At 33.3% G+C, this 16946-nt stretch overlaps 1 protein-coding gene across 1 annotated transcript; it reads right to left on the minus strand.

Moving 5' to 3' along the window:
- Window positions 1-83: 83 nt before the first annotated feature.
- LOC143145297 (uncharacterized) lies at window positions 84-16270 on the minus strand. Its single transcript, XM_076308536.1, has 7 exons — window positions 2928-16270; window positions 2131-2337; window positions 1900-2019; window positions 1556-1813; window positions 1356-1472; window positions 1218-1289; window positions 84-1068 (listed from the first exon to the last, which is right to left on the minus strand). The coding sequence occupies exons 1-7, from the start codon at window positions 15594-15596 to the stop codon at window positions 997-999; spliced, it is 13515 nt and encodes a 4504-aa protein (XP_076164651.1). The 5' UTR covers window positions 15597-16270; the 3' UTR covers window positions 84-996.
- Between the last annotated feature and the right edge of the window lie 676 nt (window positions 16271-16946).

The raw sequence follows: 16946 nt of genomic DNA on the forward strand, positions 1-16946 counted from the left end.
AGTATTTTTTACTTAAGAATCAGCTAATTGTGAATTATGATACAATGCAGAGAAAATGAAATTAATATCTGGAAATTTAAAACAATATGTATAAAACTAATGTATGTATATATTGTCAAGGAATGAACAACTGACAAGAGAAAAATTAATCATTTATAGTAAAATAACATAGAAATAAATCTATAAATTTGTAAACTTTCAACACTTATTACTTGGAAAGATGGATGTTTAAAAAGAAAAGATATGCAGTCTATCGATGCAATCAAAATAATTATCCTTATTTACATTATTGAAATAATATTTTCATAATAGCTGATACTAAACACCTCAATCCTTTGCACTCATCAAATGAATTATGGAAAGTTGTAAGCCACCTATGAATTTGATATAAAATAACAAATATGATTAATTAATCCTAATACTTATTACTTATCATGGTACTGCTTAGTAAGTATGTAATATCATAGTAAAACAACATCATAGTTTACTCTCCAAATATATATGCAGGTACAAAGAAAAATCCAAGTGCAAAGGTTCAAGAATTTTGGACGATGAAGGGCGCACTTTTCTGCAGTCGCGCTTATGTTATTTGTATTTTTATTAAATAGTACCAACAAAAAAATATTTTGCAACGCGCACAAGGCACAGGAGGTTTGCCCTCAGTAGCGCGAGTCGATAAAATGGAATAAAGATTTTCTACCGTTTTTTTATAGACAAGATTCTAGCATGATTCTCAAAAGTACTGTGAATGTTTCAATCTTATCACGATACCAATAATTTAATTTATCTACTTTTCTGTACAAATGTATTTATATTGTTTATGTGCATTTCTCCGTAAATAAGATTATGTATATATATTACAAATTAAGTCCTCTGAATCTGTACAATCATTTCATAGAAGTTCACGGCAGACAGAATGTACTCCAAAGTAATTCAATAGTATTTCTTAGGAGCACGACTAGACTAAGATGTAACAGTTCAAGCCTTCTCCAACTTCTAGAGCAAAGCTCGTACTGGACGTGACATTTGCCATGACTGCAAACGTTTATCTTTGCTACCGGCTATGATCTAGAAAAGTAAATGTTTATATTTTACATACAATAGATTTTTCTTCCGTTTTCTTTTGCATTAAAAATATGTTCGATAGTATCTGTGTAGTAATAGTAATTAATATAACGTGTTAATAGTCCTATGTTACTTTAATAGAATTTAAATACCTTATTGTCTATGACTTCCATACTTAATAACATATTTCCAGGACCAGGTATACTACACACAAGTCGATGATCCTGCAAAAAAATATAATATTATTTCTTGTTAAAACCATCGTCATTTGGAGTTATATTTGTATTAACCTTTGTATCAAATACATAAATATTTCCGTCGTAACAACCGGCAAATAATAGTTGTTTGTACAGTCGCATACACACGATCCCTACGCCAGCATCGTATTGCATCATTTGATCACCATTCTGTAAAAAAAAATAAAATAAAAAATGATTTTCATGTATAATACGGTACTGCAGTATTTATAGAACGTGTTGTTTCTACAAACCGTGAAATCAAAGACAAGTATTGATGTGGTACTTGTACCACAGTAAATTAAATTATTATCACGCATCAGACTATATACTGTATGACTCTTTTGACCACAAATCGTACGAAGAAATAGGCCATTTTGAGCATCTCGTATTGTTATCGGTTGACTACGTGATGCTACGATAAGAACTCTCCGTGGACCCTCGTTGGTTGCTTTTAAAGCTAGTACAGATTTATCAGAGAATTGTATGCTATTTCCTTTGATAACACCTGACTGAAATATTAATTATATTTTATATATATAATATACATGTGTAAACAATATGAAAACAATGTTGTTTATAACATTTTCTAACAAACCTTTACATGGTAGCGTGATACATGGCCTGATTTAGTACCAATGAAGATTATTCCCCATGCTTCATCCATGCACTGTATTGGACTACCTACATCCGCTGTATCTCTGACTTGTATTCCCGTCTAATAAAATTCATTTATAATGTACAATGGTGCAAATAACATTTCATGTAAAATATATATTATACTTCTTTTATGTAATAAATATATTTTATTATCATGGGTTTTACTTACCGTTACATTGTAACACCGTAAAGTTCCATCCAATGAACCAGAGAACATCCACTCTTTGTTAATGTCTGCAATGTTTGTATTGTACACATATAAACAAGTTACTGCAGCTTTATGACCTTTATAGATGTTTAATATTCCATTAGATGCTTGATTGTATCTATATATTCTGCCGTCTTCACTTGCAGCTAGAAATGAATTCTCAAAAACCTAAAAAACATATTGTTCTTATAATTAATCTATTGAATATAGTACAATTTCTGGGACTTTAACATAAATTATGAATATTCAGCCAAAAACTATTATCCCATTTTTAATATTTATCTTGCATGTACAATATCAATGGATTAAGACATAAATAAATAGAAGCTGCATTATGGAGTGGAGAAACAACTAACTGTAATTAAAAAGCTGAGGTAAAGGAGAATAATAAGTGAAAAGCTTCGAAACTAGAAACTTTGGTGGCTTTATTCATACTATTCCTATGTATTTGTACACTTATAGTAGTTGCTAGAACGATTTCTTGTGGAATGTAAACCTAACAGTAAAAATCAGTAGCTAAAGAGAAGATAGTACATTACTAAAATGCTTTATACTTCATAGTTAAGTACGTTCTATAGGAACCAAAAGTATACAATACGTTTTTCTTTGTTTTTAATAACATAACAATCTCTACCTCTGTTATATTATTTTAAAAAAGTATGTATCACAAGGGTTTTTCAATTAAGAAAGAACAATAATCATGCACTGCTTTAATGTTTTCATTTTTTTCTTCTGTTACGACGTTGTTGGCCCTTTACCTTAATATCTAAAATAGGACCTTTGTGGACTGTATACTGCGTCCTCGGTAGTTCCTTATCGTCCTTTGTCTCTATCACAGTCAATGTTGATCCAGAATCATTATGATGTTGATTCTTGGTAACTATCATTTTCTCCTCCACAATCTCAATGTCCGGTTTTTCTCGATCTTGCGAAATATCCACAATAACTTGTTCTTTCGTTAAAACTGGCATAACTTCAATATCCGGGTTCGCACACTTTTCTTTGTCATTTAAAGGTAAATTCATTTTCATAGATTTCGGTCCCTTCTTAACTTTGACTAAATAAACTTGATCAGTTAAAGATCGTGATACATCATCTGGTTTTTTAACCAATTTCGAGGACTGACCTTGCGAAAATTCAGGTGTCAAGATTTGTTTTGTGCAAACACTCAGGAAATCTTTAGTTGACATTGATTGTATAGGATTTACGAAAGAGAGGTGGTCTGGGTTAGATACTACTTGAACAGTGTTAGGATATACATACGGATTAATAGTTGATATTCCATACTTTCGTAATAAGTTAGGATTTACATTCGGTTTTAAAATCGTGTGCTTACTATCCACCAATTGTACTTTGCAATTCATCATTTCTGGCATAGAATGTTTACATCTTTTAATATCTTTTAATTCCTCACTTGGAGCTAATGAATTTGGGAAAATTTCAACTTCCGAAGGCATACATCGTTTTTTGGCTACCGTTTTTTGGACACAACGACTCTTTTTGACATTCGTCAAAGTATTTTCAGCTTCTTCGTCGTACAATAATAGTGTAGGTGATGTACTTGGAATCTGTACTTGGACATTTTTCTCCAGAGGTTCTTGCTCAATATTCTGAACGTTCGTATCAATCTCAAGTTTTATGCGTTTTGTAATCTCTTCTGTATATCTTGAACTCCTTCGAAGGGGTGTCTTACTATTTTCTCTCTTTCGTTTAGGTAATTTCTTGTTCAAAGCTTCGTCACTTTTAGGTATCTCCGTTGTTTCAATAAGAGAAGGAATAGTTGTGCGATTACGATTATTATTTTCTTCGCTAGAGGATTTATTCGATCGTTCCGATTCTCTTCTTTTCCGTGGCATTTTCTGCTCTTGTATACTTATGAAGAGTTCATCCTTAGATGGATCACTAGATTTTTCAGGACCACTGTCTGCATCATCTTTTTCAAATTGAGCTTCTTGGTTCAACAAAGAATCTTTTGACATTTCTTCTTCCATATTTCTTGTTTCAATATTAGCATCCTCTTTCCAGGTAGATGTAATAATTTCGCATATAGTTCCCATAGTATTACAATTATTGGATTCAAGTGAACTACTATGGTTATTCTCAATATTTGCAGGTATTGTTATCAGTTGTTCAGTATCTACTGGTACGGTTTTCTCAATATCAATAATATCTTCTTGTAAATTAGATTCTTTATTCATTTTAACTGCATCATCTTCCTCAATTCTCTCTGTATTTACTTCCAGAATATTTAAGATATTTTGATCATTCTGTGTAATATTGGTATTTGATTCTGTAGTAGATGCATCTACATCTTCAACTGAAATTATTTGATTGGATTCTAGATTATTATTTTCTATATTTTGCTGTACAGAAGGTTCTATTACATTCGTTTCAATAATTATAGATGCACCAGGTGAATCTTCCATGTTTTGTGATTCTACATCAACCAAATCTGATTTAGCTTCTTCATTGTCTGGTAGATCTTGAGATTTACTAGAAGATAATGCTGATTGTAGATCATTATCCGCATTATCTTTACCACCACAAGGAATTGAACCACTGGAATTGATAGACGGTTCTATGAAAACTTCTTCAATATTTTTTAATGTGGGGGAGATTACCGTTTGCTCCTCTTCTTCTTCTAATGATTTGGATTCAGAGTTTGCTTCTGCACTATTCATTTGTTCTTTGTTCATGGATGGTAAATCTACATCAAACATATTATTTTGTCTATCTTCACCTGATGATTGTTCTTCTACTTTTTGCATATAAAGATCTTCCATTCTGTTTTCTGCCACAGCATTTATTATTTCATCCACATTCTTCCAAAGCTGTTGATCGTCGTTAGTTTTATCTAACTGTTGATCCAGAGAATTTAGTAATTTCTTCTTTTGATGTAACTTCTTCACATACAGAGTGGACAATGGGAGCTCCTCCTCTTCAAGAGTCAGAGTATTCACAGTTTGTAGCAGACTTCGCACTCCTTTCTTTCTTCTTTTCCTTCGTGCTTCGACTCTTAGTTTTCGCATTTTTGCCATTTCTTTTCTATACGTTTCCTCCAAAAGAGCAAGACCAGTAGTAGGCTTTTTTTGATCATCACTTGGATTTTGAAGAAGGGAGTCCCAAGTACTGTCATCCGAATATATGGATGATCTCTCTGGTGTTCTATTCTCTGTTGCTTTTGTTACTGAACTCGCCGTATCTGTATCGTTTAACGCTTCTGTTACATCTTCATTATCTTTTAACAAAGAAATAGTTTCATCAATTTGTTCCATCACTTTTGATTTAATAAGTTCATCAGAATAAACTTGAGATTTTATTTGTTCTGCAATTCTTTCACTTGCTTCATTCCTAGGAGTCTCTATTTTATCATCAAGAGATGAATTTTCTTTATTGGATTGAGTAGACATATTAATGGAATCTTCATGAGAATTAATTTCATATATTGGAACCTGACTAGAATCTTGTTCTGTTACTTTTTGTTTTGTACTAACTTTTTTTAATATTGATTTTGCTGCATCATTGAATTGTTTTTCTTCTGTATTTATCTCTGTATTTGCAGATTCAGGCGTGTCCTCCCATTTAACTGCTCTTTCTGGTCCTTTTTGCCTTTTTCTTTTCTTAGAAACTGCAGCTTTAGTATCTGCAGTGTGATGTGCGATCTCTTCGTTATCAGAACCACAAATAAAGATGCAACTTGTCCTTTTCTCAGCATGAAGCTCATGTTTGGAAACCTTAGATTTATTTATTTGTACAGAATTAGCAATGTTATCCTTTGAGGGCACAATTTCTGTGGTTGTTTTGGCACATTGGTTTGTTACAGGACTAGCATCTATGTTCTGAATTAATTGTGACATTAATGCGGATGGAGTTCTTGGTCTAACCATTGTTGTTTCAACTTCCTTGGTATCATATATTGTGTTATTCTGTTGTAAATTATTTTCAGTTGGTAAAGCATCATTCGTCAGCATTTGATACAGAGTCATTTTTTCTGTCATTAGTTTGTGAATCTCAACGTCAATTTCAATCATTCTAGCCATGATAGCTTCCTTGGTGGTTGGATATTTAACTTTTACAGTATCAGATTGCACTGCTTCCGCTATTGCTTTCTTGGAAACATTACGTTTTTTTTGTTGTTTGTGTTTCATGCTATGTTTGCTTTTTACTTTATGCAATGTTTTATCTTCCTTCCTTCCACCAGATTTACCAGAAGATTTTTGTTCTTTTGTTATCAGCTCAACCAACTGTTCTGATTTCTCTTGTTCTAGAATGAGATTAGAATGTGCATCTTTATTGATTGATACTTCAGAAGCTATGGAAATTACCATATCCTCAGGACTATGGTTGAAACCTTTGTAGATACTCTTTTCATAATTGTTAGGTTCTTTGTTCAACTCTGGAGTTTTCTTGTTCAGATCTGAAATTTCTTTGTCCACCTCTACAGTTTCCTTATTCAGCTCTGAAGGTACTTTATCCATCTCTATAGTTTCCTTATTTAATTCTGAAATTTCCTTATATACATTTAAAGTTTTCTTGTTTAGCTCTGAATTTTCCTTATCTACCTTTACAGTTTCCTTGTTCAACCCAACGATATCCTTGTTCAGCTGTGTAGTTTCTTTGTTCAGCTCTAAAGTTTCTTGGTTCAGTTTTGAAATTTCCTTATTCAAATCAGAAATATCCTTTTTTAACTCTGAAATTTCCTTGTTCATATTTGAAGATTTCTTATTCACCTCTATGAGTTCCTTGTTTAATTCTAAAGTTTCTTTGTTCACTTCTAAAATTTCTTTGTTTACTTCCAAAGTTTCCTTATTCACCTCTGCAGCTTCTTTATTTAGCTTTGAAGTTTCCTGATTTAATTCTACAGCTTCTTTATTTAGTTCTGAAGATTCCTGATTTAACTGGGAAGTTTCCTTGTTTATCTCTGAAATTTCCTTGTTCAACTCTGAAGTTTCCTCATTCAACTCTGAGATTTCCTTGTTCAATTCTGAGGTTTCATTATTCAACTTTGAAGTTTCCATGTTCATCTCTAATGTGTCCTGATTCAACTCTAAAGTTTTTTTATTTTGGTCTGGAAATTCAACAATCACTTCAGACATTGATGTGGTAATCAAAGACAAATTTTCCAACGAATTTGTTAAGGCAGCTTTCACTGCATTTAAAGGTGCTAATATTTTAGAACATGTGACCTCTGTTTTCGCATCAGAAAATTCAAAATTATTAGACTGCAAATTATTCCCTGATACATCAATGCAATGAAGATTCTTTTGTTCTGTTTTTTCCAACTCTGTGTATGATAATTTAAGTGTTGGAGATCCTTGATTAATATCTTTAATAAGTGATATATCTGTTTGTAATGATTCTACTGTAATTTCTGGCACAATTGGATCTATCACTTTAGAGTTTTGTTGTATTTTTGACTTTGGTTCAGAAGAAATTACACTTGGAACGTTTTTCTCTCTATCAGTGAATAATTCTGTTATATTAGAATTTGTTTTAATCAATGTGGATTTTTCCCTTTCTAGTTCAGAAGTTACATTGTCCGTATCAAAAACTTCTGATAGCTCTTTAAAATTTATTGAGTTGAAGTCCGATGATTTAACATTATCTATTGAGCTTTCCACTTCTGTCAAGGGTCTATTCGAAAATATGTCCACATCTCTTGCAATACAATCCTCTAAATCCAAATCAAAGGTGCTCAGTTTTTCTATTGTTCTACCATCTGTATCATCTATGTACTCGTCCAAAACGATAAACGGTTCACCATCCTCATTAAATGTATTCTGACTATCCAATTCAAGTACAGGTGAAGCGCCATACCGGTTTACATCAGTGTTATAAATTTGAGTCTCCTCTGTTACATTTCTATCCCTAGTCTCTAATGTTTTTGCACCAATTCCAATATTATCCACAGCATCAGAATGATCACAAATTGTTTTGTAAGCAGTATCATTTTCAGTGATACTTAGTTGCTCTTTTACTGTTTTACAAACTGATGTTGGTTCGTCCTCTTGCTTCGGTTTCTTGAAAGAATTGTTGTCATCATCTTTATTATTGCCATGTCTTGGCTCTGCACTGAGTTTATCGTCGACACACATCCCTAACCACTCCTTGGGGGTTTCCGTTGCAGTTTCTTCGGTATCCCCATTGCTCATTTCTATGGTATACAATTGAGATACTTGAAGAATATCATCTTCGATAGATTCTGAAAGAAATCCTTTGAATGGGCTACCTGAACTATCAGGAGATCTTACTTCACTTTCTCCAACTTTATTGCAATCTCCTGAGACCTGTAGATCTTTTAATCTAAGTGTAGATTTACTCCTATTCTGATCACTGCTGTTTACTCTTGTTTCTGAATTTTTAGTGCTTTTACCGACAACTTCTGAATTTGTCTCTGCACGTGAAATAGAATTACTATGTGGTATACCATCTTCCAAATTTTCACCGCTAGTTAAATAAACATCTTTTTTCGTGAAATGTAATTCTTCGTTATCGTAATATGGATCTATAGCAGACACTATTGTATTTGACACAGATTTATCTTCAATAATACATTTTTCAGTACAATCTGATAAAGTATCATTAAGAGGAGGCACTTGTCCTCTTACATCTTCTTCTTTATTTAATTTTTCAATAGCTACAGACTCAGATGATATACCGCTTATTTCAAGATTTTTAGGTCCTCTATCACCACTCTCTTTTGCATTATTTTCTTCTGATTTTGAATTTAATAAACTTTGGTTACCTATGACCTCTATTTTCTCTTGATTTGCAACATGCTGATTTCCCAAAATTTTTTCTTTTATTTGATTTATAATTTGTTGGTTTTCTAAAATTTTGTTATTAACATCTGCTTCTACTTCACTATCACCTAAAGCTCTCTTATCGTTTTCTAGTACTATTGTAGTGTGAGTATTAACTGGTCCCTTATTAATTTTGCAGTTAATACTTGGCTCTGTTGCTACATTCTTAGCATATACTATTAAATCTGATAAATTTTCATTCACCTTTTCGCTTTGCAATGGTTCACGAGGGTTGCAATCCGTCCTTTCAGTTTCAGTTTGAACGACACCGTCTGCATTTGCAATCAATGGATCTTCAGTTTCGTTTGGATGTTTCAAATCTTTCTCTGTTACTGAAGACTTGGATTTCGTTGACTTCTTCTTCTTCTCCACTGATTTCTTGTCTTTCTTCAATTTTAATTCTTTACTTCCTTCTGATCGAATATTCTTAAATTTAGTGGACTCAGCTGTAGTTGGTAGTTTCTTTGACTTCTTGTCTTCTGATTCTCCTTTAGTTCCCACTTTCATTCGCAAATCTTCTGATTCTCGATTAATTGTATTTTCTTGTGGCAATAGTTTAGCATCACTTTTGCGATCCTTTAATTTAATAGAATCTTTAAGAGAATTTGAATCAACATCCACCGATCGAGTTGCATTCTTCTCTTTAACTTTGAATGTTGTTACTTCATTAGCGCTTGTTGATTGTACAGGAATAGAAAGTTCCTTATTCTTTTGAAAAACATCTGTGTACAGATGTTCCCCTTTCAAATTAACCTTTTCTCTAACTTCTTTGTTGGAAATTTTTCTGGAAGGAACAACTGATCTCATTTTAGCTAATCGTGGATCTTTTAACTGTACTTTATTTACATCCATCTCAGTTACCTTCAATTTATTCACTGTACTTAATGTTTCGGTTTCATTGTCTGTTTTATTTATTAGCACAGAATGTTGTGAATCATGAGGCAATGAAACAGAAAATTCAGAATTTTCTTTAAGTTTAGCCTCCTCCTTCAAACGTCTTTGTAAAGCACGTTCTTTGTATGCCTTTATGTCTATTTTTCTGTAACTGCTTTTAGTTTCTGTCGAACAGGTACCTGTTGCCAGTGCTTTTTGATCAGTATTCTGACTGCTCACATTAACTTCAGTAACAGAATTTGTAGTGTTATATGGCATTAGACTTGCTGTATCATTATCAATGGTAGTTTCAGTATGTGTTTGCTCTATAATATTTAAAGATACGTCAGATTGAAGCAGAAAGTTGTTTGTAAGTAAAGAAGTATCTGTCCATTCATTATCAGTTTCAATTATTTTATTATCTATGTTCTCTTCTAAATGTTCATTAATCTTCTCACTGTTAGTGTTTATTGTATTACTTGTACCACTCTTTACAACCTCAGTTGATTTCTCTGAGTCACTGGACTCTGGCATTTGCTTGAGTTGTGCCTTAGTCTTTGGTTGCACTGTCATAGAAATAATAGATGACTTTATTTTTACCTGTGACAGTGTCTTATCACAGGTAATTACAGGAACTTGATGCTTTTCTGTCTCTGAAGTCTGAAGTTCAATCTGTGAAACTGACTCTACCGTTTTGTTGATCGTAGTTGAATTAAGATGAGCGACATTAGTGTCGCTACTAAACGTTTGAGGAATATTTTCCTCAAATGTACTTATTGGCTCTTCCTTGACAACCACCTCCTTTTTTATTTCATCTTCCGTTAGCAACCGAAATCCTTCTGACTGTTCACTGGACTTTGACATGTCCGAATGAGAATTTCTCTTTCTCCTTTTCTTTTTCTCCTTTTTTCGTTTTTCCCTCCTGTCTCTTTTTCGTTTTTCACGCTTACGTGATTTCCGTTCTCTGTACTTGTTCTTCTCTTTCCACTTCTTCTCTATCTCTGCAGCAACCTCGTCCCTGATCGTTTCATTCAGTGTTTTCTTCTTTGCAATCTTTTCCTTCTCCTTGATCACTTTCAATAATTTCGTTACATTTGGCGCGACCGTCTCCTCATCGCTATCGCTTGAGCTACTTGTACTGGAGTCACTACTGTTCTCCGATCGTTCTGTCCTTCGCGAGACCTCCAACTCATTGTAACGACTGACACTACATCTTTCTGGATTATATGCGGAAGCCTCGCGTGTCAGAGGGCTTATGCTCAAGTGTCTCATAGGTGAATCCGACGAGCAATACCTTTGTGACTGGTAATTCCTACTGTCTCTGTTTAAGTTTTCTGCGCTATTGGAAGAAGATTTTCTTATAACAGTTGAAGTTGAAGTTACCGTGGCATCCATCGAGCCGTACTTAGCCTCCCATTCTTCTTTTGTTAAATTCCTAAATGTATCTGGATCCTCTTGCTCCTTTCTGTTCCATCTCTCATACTTTTCAGATCTAACTGTATCCGAGTCTTCTCGGTCTTTCCTATTCCATCTTTCAATCTTCTCAGATCTGAGCGTATCCGAGTTCTCTCGCTCGTTCCTGTTCCATCTCTCATACCTCTCGGATCTAAACGTGTTTCGGTCTTCGGAACTGGATTTTCGTGTTCTCGAGTTAACCAAGTCTGCACTTTTACTGAGTGACTTGGCTCGTGCAATCCCAGCCGAAAAAATATCATCAAGATCAGCTGCCGTTGTGTTAGAAAACTGTGCAAATGTATTACATTCAAAGGATTCTATTACAGGTTGTATCAGTGAAGAAGCTTTATGTGTTTCTATAGACTTTCCTGATTTCCTTGTTAAAAATGTATTGGGTAGATTTCTTGTCCTCTCTGTGACTTGTGACAATATATCATCCAGATCTGCTTCATTAAATAATGGTTGCTGCATTTTATATGTACTTTCAATTTCAGGATTTGACTTATTCAGCAAGGATTTTCTTGATGAATTAGTGTTTTCTCGTGAAATGTTTAAATTTAATTCTCTGGTCAGAGAATAATGACTAGGTTCTTCCTTAGTAAAGAAAGATTTTTCTTCTTTGTGTTCGACAGATATATTTTCAGGTTGTGTACATTCAGTAAGTGGATACTCTTCTATGCTTTCCTTGTTTAAATATTTAGAAATATACGTTCTTGAAGTATCACTTTGATTTATAATTTTACCTTCATCAATATCTGCACTTTGTCTTTTGGATGATTCTACATCACATGGCATAGGATCAAGCTGTAAAACTTCACTTAAATGATGAATAAATTCTGTAGGCAAATCTGTGATACCTACAACAGCACCTGGGTCCAACATTGCATTTAACTGAGTCATAAATTCTTCTCTATCATATTCTTTCATTTTCTCATCTTCTGTATTTCTCATTTCCAAGGACAGAGAAGACCTTCTCTCTTTCACTAGGTGCTTCATTGCAATATCGAATTTACGAAGACTCGAATTGTTTACCATATTGCAAATATCGTTTTTACTCATCTTCAAAAAACGATTAATCACTCTGATTTTCCATGAAGATTCTGAAATAGGGGCTTCTATCTTTCTAGTTTCTTTCTTTGATTTTTGACTCTTTTGTATATTCATATTATTAGATAGTGTTACATTCAAAGAATATGGATGCATTTTTTCTGAATCTGTGGAATAGTCCTGATGATGAGATGTGTCATTTGGTTTGTCAAACATTGAAGTCTTTGCAATCTCTGTGCAGCACATTGAATTTATTTTAGAATTATATTGTTTTTGCTGATATTTAATTTGATTTATATTATTTCTCTTACGTTCAGAAGAATGCTTTTTAGATGGTTTCTTTTCTTTACGAGGATTTTGAATTGTAATTTGCTGAGAAATTTCCTTATTTTCAGAAACATTTATAGGAGTTCTGTGCCATTCCTCTGGTTTCTGTATTACCTTTGTTTTGGAATTTAAGTTAAACACTACTTTGGGCCGTATTTGATCGCCTGCTAATATCGCATCTTCAATATTTTTGCTTTGAATCTGTACACTTTGTTCTTCTTCTATTGTTTCGGTTTCTTCTTGTTTTTGATGTATTAGTTCTGGCCCACAAATTATATTTTGTTTAATTTTTTTATTTTTATTATCCTTTTTCTTTTGTTTCTTTGCAGTATTTACATTTATTTGATCTACTGATGAAGAACAAGGTATATCTTCGAAAGGTACAGGAATTTCTGATGGAATGAATGATACTTCAGGCAATACTGATGGTGCACTTTGATTATTCTTCATTTCTTCTGTCATATTCATTATTTGTTTTGCAAATTCCATTGCTTCCTGCATATCCTCCAATCCATCATCCATATTTATACCTTGATGATGGTGATTAGAATCTCTTTCTAAAGTAAGTTCTTGTGGTGGAGGTGGAGGAACATCAGTGATACTTATAGGTGGTGGAGGTAATGCAAATTCCCGCACTATTACTTGTCCGCTATTTGCCTGTGGTAAAACAGGTTGAAAATTAACTGATAAATTAGGTATAAAAGTCTGATGTGAAGGGATATTTACTGGTGGTGGCTGTGAAAAATTTGCTGTAACAGGTGGTATATTGAGAACTGATATTTGTGATGTTTCCATTAGCTTTATTCCCATCATGTGGGATCCAGAAGTACTTAGTGGAGCAATTAGCTTAGAACGTTCTTGTGAAGAAAGACGTGGATCAAAAATCGGTGGTGGTTGTAGAGTTTCATCCCGTTTATGAATTTTTGGTGGTGGTTGTTGAGGATTAAACTCAAGTAAGTTTTCATTAGTTTTCACAATTACATTTGAGATTCTTGGAGGTGGTTCTCTAGGGTCAAAGGCAGGGGGTTGCATAATTTCCACATTATGTGGAGGAGTAGCTTTTGTTTGATGTCTTGAATCTAAAGGAGACATAGTTTGTGTAATTTCTTGTCTATTAGATGATTCAGTTACTGATATTGTTCTTATATTTGGTGGAGGTTCACTGGGATCAAACGTAGGAGGTAGATCTTTAGAAGAAAATGGCACCAATGCATGGTGTTGAGAGTCATGGCTCGGAGCAGGTACATTATGTGTAAATGGTGGTGGTGCACGAGGGTCAAATGCAACTGGAACTAAATCAGTTGTGTTATATGGTGCAATATGTCTGGGAGGAGGCATTCGATTACCATGAAAGGGTAATCTTTGTGGTCCTCTAAAAAATAAATTGTTTCCATTCTGTTGAAATGCCCATCGACATCTAGGTCCAGGAATTCTTGGAGCAAACCTAGGAGGTATGTTAAATACCCTTGGTTGAAAAGTAGGTGGATTATTTAATTTCTGTATTTCATTGTAAGGTGAACATACTGGTGATTTTGAATCACAGGCAATATTTGACTGAGTCTCTTCACTAAGGGGTGGAAGATTTACTAAATTGTTCTGAGAAGAATCAGACACTGAAATTTGGCAAGCTTCTTCTTCAGATAAATTTGTCTGTACACTATCTTGTAGTTCATGTAAATTTGATTCCAAATGGTCATTTTGTTGACAGTCTGCATTGGTATTCTGTGTATCTACATCCTGCATATCTAATTGTAAGGTATTTTGATTTTCTGAAAAGTTTGCTTGTGATACATTTTGATCATTTGGAACTGACACTAATATTGAAGTTGTTTCTATATCGTCTAAGTCTAGTGTTTTTTCATTTATTAGATCATTAATGGGTTCTATCAATGTAAAATTGATTACGTTATCATCTGAATTTGGAATTAATGAGGTTCTATCAACATCATTTGCATCTGAAGATATTAAATCTTCTGTGATATTATCACATTGCAAATGTAAGTTTTCTAAATTACATCCAGAGTCAGGTAAATCATCAAATATCTGTTCCTGACCTTTAATATCTTCCAATAATAGATTTGATTGATTCAAGACATCATTTTCATGCACCGAATCTAAGATATTCAAGGATTCCTCTTGATTTTCATGTATGACAGTAATTTCATTTGTACTTATAATTGTATTTGTAGTGTCATTTTCGAAAGTGATTGTAATATCATCATTATCAATTTTATCTTCTACATTTTCAAATTTTGAATTATTGCAATCAACCCTACCTATATCTCTAAAGTCATTAAAAGTTAAATCAAGTTCAGGTGGTTCATGTCTGAGTTCATGAATACTTTTGTTCTGAGTATTCTCTTCTTCAGAACCAGTGTTTGGTAAAACAGACAAATCATCTTCCCAAAAATTTGTAAGTTCTTCTTCTGTGATAGAAGATAATTTCTGCTTTAATTTGTCAGCTGTTTCTGTAATCTTTTGTTGACGTTCCTCTTCAGAACCAAGTAAAGGAATTCGTGGCACCAATATAGATTTATTTTCTTCTACAATTTGTTCCTCTGGCGGCAATAATACCCTGGGTCCAGAATTTCTTATGAAACCCATACAAAATTTAGGACCTGGTGGTCTACCAGGACCAGAGAACCTTATTATTCCCCGAACATTTGCTGCTCTACCTCTGCTATTTGGACGAAAATGTAAATTGCCTCTATATTGAGGCCGTGGAACAAAATTTTTATTTTTCTGCCATGGTACAAAATTTGGACCTTCTACCCATTTTTCATGTCCAGGTAACCTATGCGGTGGTCGTGGATGATTAAAATTAGGATGTGGAAACCGGGGTCCAGTAAAGCCATTGGTTGGGCCGTTTGAACGAGCACCCCGTGGTCCAAAGCCTCTTCCTCGGAATCCACTGCCACTCATCACACTGTCGATTCTGACACTTTAATTATCGTAGTGCATTTGAGCCTACAGTTCTTTTAACAGTCATATGACTCCTGTAACGCACTAACTTAGTTATAGATATATTCACATGCTGCATAGTTTATCCTGTTAGGGTTTCATTATTTTGTATAAACGAACACTTTCTAAAAATTTGTAAATCTGTAATAATGCACATTCTAATATTTTCACAGATATTGTCTCTAATGTTCCAAAATTACAATTTACTATAAATAATGGTTTAATATCGCGCAAGAGAAGGTATCAACATAGAAAAGAATATTTTCTGATAATATCCTTAACCTTCTCAAATAAGATTACTTAATTTACCGAATTTCATTCGTAGCGACAAGTATTACGATCAACGTATACACATATTTTGCATACTAATGTACGAAAAAATATGTAATCTCTGAGACACAACTGAAATAATAACAAAACGACGTGCACTTATCATTCAAATATAATCGCCATGTTGCACAATAAATCTCGTCAACTTCGATAAACAACACACACTTCGCTGTCAAATAGTTACGTTCAACTAAAATGTCTCCTTAATATTTGAACGTTTTACGTGATAGTTAACGATCAAACACTATCGCGTGTCGCGTTCATAACAAATATGTTCTCGTGCAGAACCACCGCACCGTACTCAATTCATTCAATTAGATCTTCACTGTTCACGTTTAAAAACCAGAATTTAGTCACGAACTCACGAAGATAATAGAGATCGTTCGTAACACTTTCGTCTGTAACATTGAATCCGCAATATTTTCTACGCGAAAAGCACTCGCAGAATTATTTTAGAATTTGACCAATTCGGCACAAAATAGTGTGTAAAATAATTGTTGGTTTATTTTAAGTATAATACACTTTTTGTGATCATATAATGTAAGTTGGTAATATGCTTATAGATTAGTCTCGGAGGTAACCTTAGTGACAGGATCATCGTCATTATCAGCTGTTACAATTCGTACTGTTGTATCCATTTTTAGCAAAGGTGATATTTTTTAACATTTGATCATAATAGTGAACGTCTCTAAATTATAAAATAAATTTAATATGAAATGTTTGATTATAATATAAGTTATTCTATTTTTTTTTTATTTTTAATCTTACGAAAATATTTATCATAATTTTTACTAAATAATTTTTAAACATTTGTACAAAAGACAATATCTTTAGTAATGAAAAAATAAGCGATGGTTTTAAATATATAATTTCATTGTTGAATTTTTAAATTATTATATTTATAATGACGATTATTTTGTTTCCTTACTTGATCAAGTTTATGGCGAACAATTTTTACTGATTTTGGAACCCATTAATAAC

This window comes from Ptiloglossa arizonensis, chromosome 4 (assembly GCF_051014685.1).
Source record: "Ptiloglossa arizonensis isolate GNS036 chromosome 4, iyPtiAriz1_principal, whole genome shotgun sequence".
NCBI classification, from domain to species: Eukaryota; Metazoa; Arthropoda; class Insecta; order Hymenoptera; family Colletidae; genus Ptiloglossa; species Ptiloglossa arizonensis.